Genomic DNA, 15,478 nt, shown 5'->3' with positions numbered 1-15,478 from the left:
CTGTAGGGTGAACAAGATCTTGCAATAGTTGGACCAATTTATACCAATGGCTCATAAAGTCTGAATGACTACTACTCCACAATAGTTTAGTGATCTGAAAATAAAAGCATAGAGAACTGTATTTCATAAACCACCCTCTATTATTTCATAAACAAGACCCTTCTTTATGTATTTGTGCGCATATTCTACAAAAGAGGGGGAGATATATATATAGCAAAACAGATGCCTTGTTTATATTAGAAAAGTGCACCAGTTTAATTAAATCAATACATATACTGATCTAGTTAAACTGGTATAAACTCCTAATGGAACCCACTCAGACTAGTTTAACTAAATTAATATACACAAAGGTTAAAGTAGGTAACTTATCACTGGAAGCTAAATTAGTAGGCTAAACCAGTTCAAGTGGGTCTACACTGGGGTGTCCACAAATTTTACTAGATGGATTTTTTTAACTGGTTTAGTTATATTCATGCAAATGTTGTAGTATAGACCAGGCCAGGCATAATATCAATTTAGTGAAGCCAAAGGTTAACACTGGGAGCTATTTTTCTATCTTCAGGGTGCTACAAATCTAAATTTACTCTCTTTGCAACTGCTGAAGTTAAACAGTTTTGACATTACTTATAGCATTTGCCATAAATAATGTTAAAGTAACACTTCACAACTTGAAATTAAAAAACAAACAAAAACAACATGGATCACACAAGCCCTACTTTCTACATGCCAAAATACTCCTAAATCATACACTTCTACTTTAATTAATATTAGTATAAATTAATGTAAAATTACTTGATCCAGCAACCTGTGCACTTCATGCCACAATTTAAAAAAATTCCATACATTACATATATAAAGCCAGTGTAAATATATTTGGTAATGAAGTCAGATTCTGTTAGAACATTTTCAAGTGAATTAGATAATTTTGTCAAACTATTTAAATGTCTTAGCAAACCATTTGGGAAAACTGAGTGCTACACTCGGTATTGACTTTGGCAAAGGATGGTAGAACATAGTAGGGGTTTTTTTTTCTTTAAAGCCTTTAAATCAAATTCTGAATCTTCTGTCAACCTTGAGTAGACTATTTGTACTCTGCCCCGTGTAGCTTTTGGCATCTCACATATTTGATGACTCAATAATTACACTTTTTGATAATAGTCATTTCTGGTTCATTCCAAAGACTTAAACTCTGGAATCCAATCTTGACATCACATTGATTCACAGTATAGTAATTCTTTAAACGTACCTAAACATGGATACAGAGATAGGTGATGAATGAGGCAAAATGCTCTATGTATGTCAAAAGTGTAATGCGGTTCATATAGAGCTTTAAATGTTTATTTCTCTTCATGTGTTTTTATCTGAATAAAGATACAGAACTATTAACTGACAAAGACAGACCCAATAATTCAGCAGCTCCAAGCATTAGATTATAAAGGGTTTTTGTTGATTAAATTGATGAATACTTTCATTTAGTATGGTTTTGTGTAAAGTATGAGATTTTGATTAGTTCAGACTATATTTTCTATCTAAGTAAATGCTATTAAAATATGGTCTTTATTTCAGTATGTAATGAAAGTGCAAACAATTAAAATATAGCAAATGTATTTTATGGACTAGCTAATACAATGCCTAAAACAACAGGTTACTTTGAATATAGTGAATGCTATTTTAAATGCTGAAACATCCCCAGTCACTATGAACGAACAAAATGTCTTGTTTTAAAATAAACATTCAAACAATATGTTCCATTCTTAGTTTTCTGATGGCTGGTTCATAGTTAGAACTCTGTTATTGTCTCAACCTTATATTATGTCATAGGAAATTAACTATAGTGTTTCTGTAACCACTTTGCGTTTCTTAAGTACATAAGCATTGGGAGATAATAAATCAGCACACTATTCTCACACAAGAACAAATGCTTATTCAGCAAAAATTGAAAGCCATTCCAATGTAAAACTCAAATTGTGACCTAAGCAAATGAATAGTTATCTGCTCCTGGCACTCACTAAGCAATCAAAACTTGTGTAGAAGGTTCCAATTAAAAACTGGATTCAGCATTTTTTTTTTTTACTCAAATGGAACTGATTTTCTCAAAATGAAGACAGTTCGCATGCATCAATAAGAGTGAATCCATGCAGTCCAGTGCACTCAGCTATAGAATCTGAAACACTGCTATAGTACGCTCTCATGTTAGCCACGTCTTTGGTTTTTATTATTGTCAGGGAGGTGAGCAAATAATTTCCAAATGTTAAAATGTCTTGAAAACAAACTCAGAACTCACCTGTGCAGCTGACATGTGAAATGTTTCCTTAGTTTGGTTATATTGTTTTCTGTTGGGATTTTTGGTGCTAATTTCACATAAGGCCCACTTCCAGAACCACCACTCAGACTTAGTCACTGGACAGTGTCCTAAGGATTTACACAGGGATGAGTGGGAGGAAGAGATCCTTCTCCTCTTTGAGGTTGATGTGTTCCCCTCCCACAGGAGGAAAAAAATGGCCCTTGGATCTGCTTCATTGTGGATTTTCTCTCCCCATTCCTACTGTCAGTTCTCACTTCCACCTGTGGGTACGGCGAGCCCTCGTGAATCTGCTCCACAACTGGTAGGGGATCTGTGACCCCTGAATGGAGACCCCTACCGCAGGCCCATGCTGTAGAATCATGCTGGGTCTGCTGCTGGTCAAGGGAGAAGTGAGAATTCGCTTCCCGGTGCATAGTTCAGAACCGGATTCATCCATCTTTTAAAACCAGCATGGAAACTGTTTCTTAAGGTGAAAATAAATGAGTGGAGCAAACATAAAAGTTTGACTCTTGGTTTTGGGGGGGATAGAGAGTATGGTCTTGTGGTTAAAGCACAGGACAGGGAGGCAGGAGAGCTGGGCTCTCCCAGTCATCCTACATGACACTGGGTATGTCTTTTAGGGACAGATGAGGTCTGGTCCTGTGTTGGTGCAAAAGGGTGTGGGGGCATGTGTGTGCTCAAGGACCCTTCCCACCATGATGTGCCCCTGCACTGGGGGGCAGCTGTAACGTGGCTGCGGCATACAGGCTCTATGTGAGGTCAGTACTGCCACTCTCTGCCCAAAATGGGAGGATGAAGGTACTTTCCTCATCCTCTGCACTGGCCAGAAGAGTGGGCTGGATGCAGGGGAGGAGGAGTCTAGGTTTACTGCAGTGTGCACTGCCCAAAGGCTGCAGGAGGAATTCCTCCTTGAGAGCCTGCTCCCTTGCCACATGCCACTACTGTAGGACTGCACCTTAAGGGTACAATTAAATTCGTAATCTCTCTAGGTTTCAGTTTCCTCAGCTACATATTGGGGTTGAGGAGGGATGGTGATGACACCGGAATGGGACTGAAGAAATCTACATTAAATGCCGGGCACTGCTAAAGATCTTGGGCAAGCCGGTGTGTCTGAGTTCCCCATCAGTAAAATGAGGAGAGTGCTCTTGTCCATGACGGGGTATTGGAATTAAAATTCATCACTATGTGAGCTGTCAGATACGACCAATAAGGGCACCAGCTAGGAATCTAGCCAGAGCGGCAGATCCCCTACTTCAGAGGGGAGTTGTGAGGTTTACAGTCGTTCCTTCCTGTTTGTAAAGTGCTTTGAGAGCCTTGGACAGAAGGGGTAAGATACTGTAAGAAAACATTATCTATTAATACAACATATAAGGAACGGCTTCATGTAGATTTCACTGAGTCGGGTCCCACTCTCAGCACTTCAGCACAGCAGCCTGCAATCCTTAAACAAATAGTTCTCACTCAGGCAACCATTGCCTTATGATTCTACAGGCCATACTCTGGCTGCTGAGATAGGGGTGGGATTCCAGTGAAGTCAAGAGGAGCCCTGTGCACACAGCCACAGCTATAACATGCCACCAAGGAAGAGTATTTAAAAATAAAATATATTATAAAATCTCAATGCAGTATGAAGAACAATCTAAAATTGTTTTTTAAAACAAGGAGATGAAGATGTTCAATCTAGACCCGTTCTGAGTAATCATACCATACTCAGTAACCTTCTCAATGCATTGAACAGAGTTTAACATAAACCCAACGACATGGGATTCAGTACATCTTTGTAGAGTGATGGCATGCTTGCTTAAAGTACATACCCTTCCCTCGTACTCTCCAAAGGTAACAGATGATGGTGTGGACTGGCAAGGGTTGATTCCAGTGGATGGTGTCTTGAGGGGATGTCGTGAGTAGGTGGCAGGAGACCTGGTGATGGTCCATTATGGTTAGCACTGGAACCAGTGTACATGCCTGTGAGGCAAACAAATGTAATTTTGTAAACTAAAATGAGCATCCTGAAGATGGAAGGTCTGTTTCATATCCTATTAGATTAGACGTCTACCACTGAAAAATAACCTCTTTTTATAAAAAAAAAAAAGGTTATCAACTTCTAAAGCACCTCTCAGTATGGAAGCGACCTTGATCTTAATTTGAGAACAACAAAAACCCTTGATTAAATTTAATACAGCACTTTCATTATTCTTCTAAATCTAAATCTAATCAGTGGTATTTCCTATGACCTCTCATTTTAGACTATGTGTGTCTAATTTTCCTTTAGCTAGCACCATTATACATTCAAAGTAACTCCACTGATGCCCATGGTGTAAACCTGATGCGAGATCACTCTGTCCTAAGTCTCATGTCGAGGCTGGCACGCAAATCACTGATCTACTGTTTGTTTGGGGAAGGGGACAGGGCAGGGGAGATTTTGATAACTTTGAATGAAGAAATCACCCAGAGATTCCCAGGCAGAGATTCCCCTGCATCCTGCCATTATCAGATGCGGAAACAGAGTTTGACTCCCCATGGTAAAGGCCTCAGGGCCTGCCACTAAATCTGGCAGAGCCTTTGGGATATGTGAGGCAAAGGCCATCTGTGCAGAGACCATGTACACGTACTTCAACTCTGACATCTCAGCAGTGCCCTCCTGGCTCTCTGCCAATGAAGCCAGGCTACCATGGATGCCCTCAGACTGTGGCTTCCCTAGGGTGTCTCATGGGAAGATGCCTGTGGGAAAGTTCAGACTTCTGGGATCTGTTTAACTTTTTCATATTTTCATGTAAGGGTCATGGGGCATGAAGTGAGGTCAGCAGTGGGAAGCTGCATATTTCCCTGGCCTGCCCTGACTCCAGCCCTTTCCCCATAGACCGTGGAAAGCTGGCTTCACAGGGCTGGGGCTAGTTCTGGTGCTGCGGAGACTAGAGAGGTGCTGTCTAGAGAGGGGGAAATCTGCATGTGGTGGATCCCATCAGGTGGATCCCAAGGCCACTTCCCAGTCCAGGTGCCTGAGCCTTCAACCTCTTGCGCATGTGACTGGTACTCTTCTAGCAAACAGTTCAATTGATGGAAATGGGACTACTCTCCTAGGGTAAAACTGGCAGGACTAGCGAGCAGGTGCTGATTAAAATATGTAATTCCTTGATAACACTACATCACTCCACATAGTGAGAGTCCCAGAACCCAAAGCATTTTCTCTGCTACACAAAAAATGTTGGCATTTTAGTATTTCATTTAGAAATTACTTTAATTTGGAAATAAATCAACTAACTTTCTAGTAAAGCAGGAGTAGACCCACTGAACCAATTTTAAAATAACACATCTTGAAGTAAATGGAATCTCAATGAATTCAACTAAAAATGGAATGAGGATAGCGTTTAGGAGAATCACACCCTCAAAAATGAGGAAATTACACATCAGGGCTGTCAGCCTGCATTACACGATGAGGCATACCAATAATAAAAACTGTATGACGACTTGCAAGTTGCCATGGAGACAAAGTGATGTTTTCTTTAAAGTTATGATGAGTTTACGTGGCACATTAGGCAGTCCACCTGGTCTACGGAATGGATTGTGGCAATATATAAGGAAGCTTGCTACCTGCCTTTTACAAAGATAGGCCCAGATCCTCTAAACACATACACACGAGTCCTTGACCAAAGTTCATTGAAGTCAATGACAGCCCTTCCCTTGATTTTGGATCAGGCCTATGAGTAGCACCATTGAGCTGAAGGGGACAACATACATGCGTGTTTGTAAGAAGAGGACTCGTTTGCAAAGCCATTTGGCTAATATCAAGTATGTTATTAGGTGACAGAGAACTTAGGAATACATGACAGTGTATTTCCACCTGTGGAGAAAATAGCTTTATATCAGCTCTCATTTATTCTTCGCTTAAATAGAATGCATCAGCATCTTCCACAACAGACGACTCTACCTCAGTTTCTATTGCTATATCAGATGTGTACAGGTGCAAGAGTGCATTCTGTTGGTTAAAGGTTTTTTAATCAAGTTATGTCATCAACATACAGATGGATCTGCCTATATTTAATCACAGACAATTTTATTACAACATATATTTATGAGCTTCTCCTTGCTGGTGCCTAGTTTCACACTATAATAGGATATAGACTTTGTATGACTCTGATCAATTGGTTCATTTTATTGAAGATTTAAAGGAAATTTTTTAGCAAATTCCTGCCCCCATCCTATAAACACTCACAAACATGGTAATGGGGCAACTCATATGCTTACAGTTCAGCAAGTGTAGGGTTGGAGCCATTGCAGGGTTGGGGCCCTTTGTGATGCTGCTTCTAATGATTTGGAAAGTGATTTGATGAATGAGTTGAAATTTTAAATATGAAGGGAAATAAATAATTTACTGGGTTTGTTTCCGTTTAATTACAGTGACCTTATCCATAGGTACTTTTTAGTTTTAAACTGATATTGGATTACCTCTGGCTCTTTTAACTATCGAGGTGTATATATTTCTTCTTTTGCATAAAATTTTGAGAACTACATTCATGTCTGCATCTCTGGGGTTGCTAGAAAGATTAACTTTCCAATATGAATAAACTGATGTAAATTTCTCTTTTTGAAAGATCAATATAATAATTTTAACACTGTACAAACTTTCTGTTTGTAAAAAAACCAAAATCTGTTTGAAGTGTTATACCAGACCTTGAATGCTTTAAGAATATCCAGGCCAAAATTAGACTTCAAAGAACTACGTTTTAAAAAAATAGCAGCAGAGATATTGAGACTTGAAAAGTAGCTATTGCATATACATGATAATTACATTCATAGTAATTTTACTTTTTTCTTTTGCTGCCATGACTCCATAATACACAAGATTCTGATGCTGTGCCCATTGACTTCAATGGGAGCTTTGCTGTCAAACAGGACAAATAATCTAGTCTAAGGTTATGATTTTTGGCTTAATTGCTCCCGTTGAAGTCAGTGGTAAAGCTCCTATTGACTTGAATGGGAGCAGAGTTAGGTCAATGCTGAGCACATCTGAAAATCCCCCCTAATAAATGTATACTATTATATAAAAGCATATATCTATTATTTCTGACAGCACCCACAAGTGTGCTAAACCCCGCCCCTGACACATGATCCCTACCCTGAAGGGCTGACAAGTTAAAAGCACACATTATGGAATAAGGAGGGAATAACCAGACAGTAGGGAGGACTGGGTCCATCCCCTCCCTAGTCCTTAGGATCTCTCCTCCCCACCAAGTGCATAGTCCAGTCAATCAGGCTGAGTATGCTGGGAAACAGAGAGTTGAGTGTCATTTGTGTATTGATGGTACCAACATCCAAAGCTCTCCCATTGGCATTACACAGATGTAGAATTGGTAAGTGAGAAGTCAGATCCATATGGACTCTGTGAGCAAGCTCTCTGGGCAAATGAGCAACTGCTCATCATCAGCATCTGTTTGTTTCTCTTAGATTAAAGCGTAGAAACAGAAAGCAAGATTCCATCCACCTCTGCCAGGGTCTCCAGATGAGTTAAAAGCCCCCTCCATGAACAACAGTGTCAAAAGCAGACCTAAGTGAATCTTGGGCACATGATCTTTGTCCACTGCTAGGGGGAAATGATCAACTAAGCCAATGAAATCAGCTCTGTCTCAGCATCTAAAACCAGACTGAAAAGGTCTGGAAAGTTCAGATGCTTCCAGATGATGCGAGACCTGGTTTGTTGTCACCTTCTCAGCAATCTTATTTCAGTACAGAAGGTGAATGGCAGGAAGGGTCACTGTCCTAGAGGGGGTTCAGATCCCCTCCCCTTACAACATACTGATTTTCACATTGCAAAAGTCTTCCTACCAGTTTACACATTTGTTGGCAGTCTGAAGCTATGACAAATGCTCATTAGATGTAGACTTTGAGCCAGAAGATCACACCTAGTTCTTCTTACACAGATTGAACTCAGGTAAATTGGAGGGACAGTGTAGAGCAAAATACAGTACCTGTTCCGTGAATAAACATAGACATTCTCTCTCCACAGCTGTGAGACTGGCACCTTTCACTATCAATAATTCACTTAAAAATTAAAAACGAAGTGAACGAGAGCTTTATCTGCACAGCAGCTGGTGAACATGCATGCATATTCTACATTCTTGGATGGAGCTTGGGGTCTATAAGGTTTAATGGCTTTCTCATGGGCTGTCTTACTGTCTCAACTATTGACTGTAATTTCAGTTCTTTGTTGGGTCTGGCTCAAGGAAGGAGAACTTTCTTTCTTATTGGCTGGGTGCTAACAAAAGACCTGAGCCTAAGAAGTGTGGTCTGTCCTCAGATCACATTTAATTAAATAAATAAAAGCCAGAGGGATTGGAGGATGCACAACACCTACCAGGACTGGGGCCAGAGTAATTAAGAACAAATCATAAACTTTGATGTGCCCCCACAGAGAACCAGAGGGACATACACACACACACACACACACCCTCACTGCCCTGGGTGGTCTAGTGAACTGAACATGCTCCATGGAGCTGCTCTTCCCTCATTCATGCATGTGGGTGAGAAGTATGCAGAGATGGGCAAGAAATGGGCAGAGTTTTGATTCTGTCCCCTTCAACATGCCAGTCAGTATAGCTGGGATGTCCCATATGGGTAACTAATCTCTCATTGGTATGAACCACTACAGACGACTTCCCACTAGAGCAATGGGAGAGGGACCAGGGAAGGCACTGTGACTCTGAATCACCATTTTACCCCTGGGCTGCTCCTGGGGCAGTGAACCCATGTGTCCATCCTTCTCACTATGCCAAGTCACTATCTAGTCTCCAGTAAAACAAGGATGCAAAGATTAAATGTGTTTAAAGGTTGTAGGGTGTCCCTAGGGCTGTGCATGTTAATTGAACTTGTAGTGCAGTAAACAGAAATATGGCTTGATTTCTTGAACTATGTAGAGCTTGTGCATAGCAAGAAAGCTGAAATACAGAGAAATAATTGACACTACTGTTCACTTTGCTAGCATATGGTTTTTGCCTATAATTAGGAGTACATTTAGGGCCATGTGGCACACACAATGGAATAGACGAGTTACTAGTAGATTGCATGTTAGGCTGCAACAAGAAATTAATCATTTCTGTTGAGTCACTGTGAACCAAACTTCTATTTAGTTAATGTGAATACATTTTTATTTATGTTATTACTGCAAAGATAGGCCACTTAGAAAATACAACAACTTTATTTCTTTCATAGTGTTAGGTCTTATTCTGAAATATCAGCATTGCTCAATGGAATTCATTTTTAACCATCAAGTGCTTTGAACTGCATATTTTCACTTCAGTTTCAAGACACACTGGAAGTTTAGATTTGTTGCAATTTTGATGTCTTGATTTTTCCTCAGGCAGACTGCCCCTTGGAAGCTCTGCCTGCGTGAGGACCGAAAGAGCAAGCCCGGCATTCTTTGGGGTAGTCATACCATTTTGGGTGTCACACTGGCAGGGAAGAATGCATATGTACAGTATTGCACAGTGTAGCACCAGGTATCTGCTTACAAAGTGGGATGTGGCCAGAGAGGCCAAAGAGAGGGGAACTCTGGCACCTCTTGTGCTCTGGGGATGGAGGCTCCATCTAGTCTGAAAACACAGACTCTGTATTTACATTGCAAAAAATGGTGCAGGGGGCAGCAGCTGCTATTCCATCTCTGGCTATTCCAACTGGGATAGTGCAGCTGAACAGGTTGGAGGTGTGAATTCCATCCCCCAGCCATGGCAGAGTCCTCCATGTGAAGCCGGTTTACTATGCAGGAAGGGAAGAAAGTGAGCTCTTTGGGGTAGGGACTATGTCTTCCAATAGCACCCAGTAAACTGATGATAATCAAACTAAAGTTAATATCAATCTCTAGGGATAACAGTTGACCATTTATGGCCCAATCCTGCTCCCTCTGAGGTCAATTTTTCTCTTAATGGAAGCAGACTCGGATCCACATTCTGCAAAATTTAATTGTCTTTCCTAGAAAATCTGTATGTATGAAAAACTCTCTGTGACCACTCCCAAAAGGCTGCAATTTAGTCTTTTCTCAATGTTTGTAAAATTTTTCTTCCCTTTTTTTTTTTAAACCGAGAACTCTCTCCTAGCTGCAGAGAGTTGCATGAAAGCCTTATAAATTACTGATGCCTGCTGTCATGATCCAGTTTGGGACTGTGCAACTCAGGCCTCTTAACACATTAGCCACTTCAGTTTATAAATACATGTCATCAATCCAAATTTTAAATGATTTAACTTTTAGCTTTAACATCTGTTCTCAGACCAGTGCTCTAAGCATCTGTGATTAGTGCCTGTTCACGACGTGTGACAAGTAAGAGCAAAAATCAATAGTAAGAGCAAAAATCAATAATAAAAATGCAAGCCCAGATAGGACTTGAATGGAGATAGAAGCAGCATGTAAAGCTTCCCTTGCCGTAGATGATGCTCAGTCTCTGGCCACAGTGCTCTTCCTCCAGCAATCTCTGTGGCATATTTGAGGTTTGAATTAGGCAACAGTGAAGCAATCTAGCAATGGAAAAAAAAAGGAACGAGGTCTAAGCAGCTGTGTACTGTGGATTCCTCTTCATGCCACAGAGCATTCTTTCCCCGTAATATCTGCCATTGGCCTAAGCACAAGCCTGCTTTGAAGTTGGACACAGGGGATGGGAACTTTTTAAACATTTCATTTCTGCATTGTTGGCTTTCATCTCTGACATACTTAAAATATGCTGCAGCTTTAACTTGGGAAAAAAAAGTCCACAGTAATTCAAGTAATCCCAGAGGCCCAGGGCTCTGCACATTAATATTGTGGTTTCTTTGAAAAAATACATGAGCATTTTCAAGCGGAATGAAAAGGACATTATATATTTGTCCATGTGGTATACTATATACCATGCCGTAGCCTGATTTGTCCTGAAATGTTACTGTTGCTTATTTGAAAGAGTGAACATATCATTACAAACTATAGGCGACTGTGTGAATATCCTTTTACTTTGATTCTGTAATGTTCAGCATTATATTATATATGCTCTAAATGATGATGGATTATTTTTGCCACTGGAATAGTGGGGCAGATAATATGAGGTAACTTCTGTTTCACTGTAAAACAGTCTCTCCACCTTGATTTATTTCCTCTGTCTCTTTCTCATATGGAATATGTGATGGGGGCTCATATGGAGTAATGTGACCTGGTGGAAGTATAGGAAGAGATTTACTAAAACTAGATTTAAAAAATACCCCAGTGACAGATTAGATATAGTCAGCCAAGAAATCATATTGGGGATGGATTGGCATTATTGAGAAATACGGGATATTCATGAACTAGAGCAAGGGTCGGCAACCTTTCAGAAGTGCTGTGCCGAGTCTTCATTTCTTCACTCTAATTTAGGGTTTTGCATGCCAGTAATAAATTTTAATGTTTTTAGAAGGTCTCTCTCTCTCTAAGTCTATAATATATAACTAAACTATTGTTGTATGTAAAGTAAATAAGGTTTTTAAAATGTTTAAGAAGCTTCATTTAAAATTAAATTAAAATGCAGAGCCCCCCGGACCAGTGGCCAGGACCCGGGCAGTGTGAGTGCCACTGAAAATCAGCTCAAGTGCTGACTTCGGCACGCGTGCCACAGGTTGCCTACCCCTGAACTAGAGCAATTTTACTTCTAAGACTGTGACTCAGAGCTGCATAAAGCCAGGTTTCCAAAAGAGCTGAGCTTCCATTTAGACACCAAAAAATATCAAAGTCTGACACTGTGAGGGGAAAGCCAGCAGCAGCCTTCTGGAGGATCAAACACCAGGTTTGACCTGAAATGTCGTGTCTCAGGGAGAAAGGGATGAGGCTTTAACAGCTTGGAGAAATATGAGCATCCTAGTCTCTGTTTTCTTCTGTAACATCAGAAGGGGTGGGGCCAAGCTCGGCAAGGTTATGGTGGGAGGGGTGTCTCAGGCTTTAGGCCCAGAAGCTAGGTATGGTCTCTGTACCATTTATCTGTGAGCTCAATTTTCTCCCTGTTTTCTAACACATTTTGTTTTACTGAGGACCTTTGGGATCTTAGACTGGTCCTGGGACTATTCACTGCAGTCCATCCCGCGGAGACATAAATGATCCTTCAGTTTCTTCACAGAAGAGTTGAAGCGGTTGGGGAAATCCACACAGGGCTCTCAGCCAAAGAAGCCGATCCTGGAGGTGCTGCTTGCGCCCTCGTGAGTTTGAAGAGCCCAGGTGATAAAGTTAAAATGATTCCTCCACATTCCTATAGTTCCTACATCTTCCTGCCACACTGAATGAAGGCATGTAACACTACTGGAGAGCGTTCTGTGTGTCATCACAGAATCCCAATAACATCACAAGCATTAAAAGTCACTATCCTTTCCTATTACATCTTATTCTCAGGGAGTTATAATTCAGCTATTTTAATTTACAATAGGGTAAAAGTGGTTATAGAAGGTGTCAACCAGGATACTATCTTTTTTTGAAGACCTGGACTGGTAAAAAGCTGAAGATTTTTGTAGATTCAGATGCTTCTCAGAGTTGCTCTAACAAAGCAAACAAGGGACACTAGGACCCCTTGTGATATCTGAGGAACTCAGCGCCAATACAATTCTTGTATTGTAACCCCAGTTCACCATGGACTCCGTGTCTGTCTGTGAACAAAGTCATTTAGGGTTTAACTGTATTAGAAAATGTACACCAATGTAACTAGATCAGTTTAAAACCGATCAATGACACCAGTGCAAACATCTTACATAGATGCACTTAAACTGGTTTAAATTTCACTTGAATCAGTTTAAGTCATGCTTAAAGTGACTTAAGTTAATGCTATATTAATCTAACTTGATTTAAATATGTCTGTGTTAAGGGTTTGCACCTACATACCTAGACTGATTTTAACACAGGCAAGTTTTCTAATATAGACCAAGCCTTAAGACTCACAATTTCAGAACTGAACTATTCTACTTTTGAGTGGCTCACTTTTAGAAACCCAACTTGAGAAACCCACGATGCCCCCCACTACATGGACTGCAAATTGGCCTCAGCTCTTATGCCTGGAGTCCATGGCCCCCCATCCCTCTGTGCATGCCTACAAGGACAGTTTAACCTTAACTGGTATTTATGTGAATACCTATTTAAGCAAATATAGAATGAAAACAGCAAATTAATGTCTATTACATCCTCTCTCTGGAGACTATCGCAGTGTTTCTCAAACTGGGGTTGCCGCTTGTGTAGGGAAAGCCCCTGGCGGGCTGGGCCAGTTTGTTTACCTGCCCCGTCCACAGGTCCGGCTGATCGCGGCTCCCATTGGCCGTGGCTCACGGCTGCAGGCCAACGGGAGCTGCTGGAAGCAGTGGCCAGTATGTCCCTTGGCCTGTGCTGCTTCCAGCAGCTCCTATTGGCCCGGAGCAACAGTATATAAAGTGAATGGTCTAGAGAAGGTAGATGCTTTTGTTCCCACTCTCTTGTAACAGGAAAAAAAAAGGGGCATTTACTGAAATTGAATGCTGGCAAATTCAAAACTGATAAAAAGAAACTATTTCAGAAAACATGTAGACTGGAATTCACTGCCACAGGATGTTGCTGAGGCCAAGAACTTAAGATTCAAAGTGAGACTGGACATTCATATGGACAAGAAGAACATCCAGAGTTATAATATAATAACGTTAACAAAAAAGTGATATAAAACTTCATGTTTCAAGTTTAAGTCAATCTCTAATAATTAGGGATTATTATTATTTGTATTGAAGCAGGAGTCTCTGGACTAGGCCCCTATTGTGCTAGGTGCTGTACAACACAGAACAAAGACTGTCCTGGCCCTGAGGAGCTTACAATCTAAGTAGGATGGGAGAAGATTATCCAATATTTGCCTATTGCAGGGTGTCTTGCACATTCCTCTGAAGCATCTGGTGATGGCCACTTACAGGGACAGACTACTGGACTAGATGGACCATAGGTCTGATCCAATCTGGAAAATCTTATGCTACTAACTGCCACAGTATTTACTCTGTAGTACTGCAGCATCAAAAGAAGAATGGTATCAGTTCCATTGATAACATATGATAGCAGTAGTCATCATCACCTTCATACCTAATAGTGACACAAGAATCCAATATGATATCAGTGAAAATCAGAGGCCTGCGGCCCACTGTGACCGGCTGGGAAAGGGGAATGTAGAAGTGTCAGGGCTAATCTGTTTTCATCATTTATTTTTTTAAAGAGTAAGCACTAGATCAAGGTGATGAACTTCCACTTTAGGGGTTCAAATCCAAAATTTAGATTCCTCCAAACCCCTGCTCAGACCAGCCCTGTAGGTACCTAAGTTTCCATTGGTAAAATTTCCCCTGTTGGACATGCACAAAGACATCACCCCTCTGCAGCTCACCCATGAAGAGGCATCAGGGATATTTTTGTAATGGAAGCAACTCCTGCACTCCAGATAACATGTATATCTCCACTGCCAAAAAAGGGATATATTTAATGTGGGGTATGTTTGTGAGCAGAACAGTAAGTTTATCTGTGAATTTCTGTCTTTGTTAGGACTCCTGCTGTGCTTTAACATAGCTTGTGCATTTGTGGGCTGCTGAGACCAACACAAACTTAAAGAGATTGAGCATGATTTTCAAAGATGCTGAAGACCCACAATTTCATATAAAATTAAAGAGAGCAACGGTGCTCAGCGTTTCTGAAAAATTTATAATTGGTAACCTGCGATATAATGGTGAAATAATGCACTATACATTTTTAACCTAATTTATAACCTACATTCTGGTTTTTACAATCTTAAACCTAATGGGCTGATTTTCCACAGTGGCCCAAGATCTTTAATAATCCTTACTTAAAATGACACATATATCATATTTACTGGAATGATTCTTACCTGCTATTAGGTCATGGTGACCTATAGATCTACCACACTTCCCATCCAAAATGTGTTGTGACGATGTGTGGAGCTGCTGTATAGCTAAGCATTCACTTAGTACATCTTGTTCAATATCAGTACATGAATGTAGCTGCAAGAGAAGGATAAAACAAAGAGATCTTATTTCAAAGTAAACCAAACTGTAGCTAACTAAATTCATATGTCTGTTTGGTTATAGCCTATGTATAGAAGGAAGGAACAAAATGTCATTCTTAGGAACTTAGTGTAATTGAGGATATACTGGGTACTAAGTATTTCTAATTAGAGGTCATTGGGTTTTCTTAAG

At 40.5% G+C, this 15,478-nt stretch overlaps 1 protein-coding gene across 9 annotated transcripts in view; it reads right to left on the bottom strand.

Annotated features, from left to right (window-relative positions):
• GLIS1 (GLIS family zinc finger 1) overlaps nucleotides 1-15,478 on the bottom strand; it is a 267,233-nt gene that overhangs the window by 27,257 nt on the left and 224,498 nt on the right. For all 9 annotated transcript variants that reach the window (XM_039486547.1, XM_039486546.1, XM_039486552.1 and 6 more), the window contains 2 exons: nucleotides 15,151-15,283; nucleotides 4,120-4,270 (listed from right to left, as the gene is read on the bottom strand). In XM_039486547.1, coding sequence (XP_039342481.1) covers nucleotides 4,120-4,270; nucleotides 15,151-15,283 — 284 coding nt within the window. The remainder of the gene's footprint in view (nucleotides 1-4,119; nucleotides 4,271-15,150; nucleotides 15,284-15,478) is intronic.

The sequence above is a fragment of the Mauremys reevesii genome, linkage group 8 (assembly GCF_016161935.1).
Source record: "Mauremys reevesii isolate NIE-2019 linkage group 8, ASM1616193v1, whole genome shotgun sequence".
Lineage (NCBI taxonomy): Eukaryota > Metazoa > Chordata > Testudines > Geoemydidae > Mauremys > Mauremys reevesii.
The sequence above is the reverse complement of the archived record's forward strand: the minus strand, read 5'-3'. Positions and strand labels throughout refer to the sequence as shown.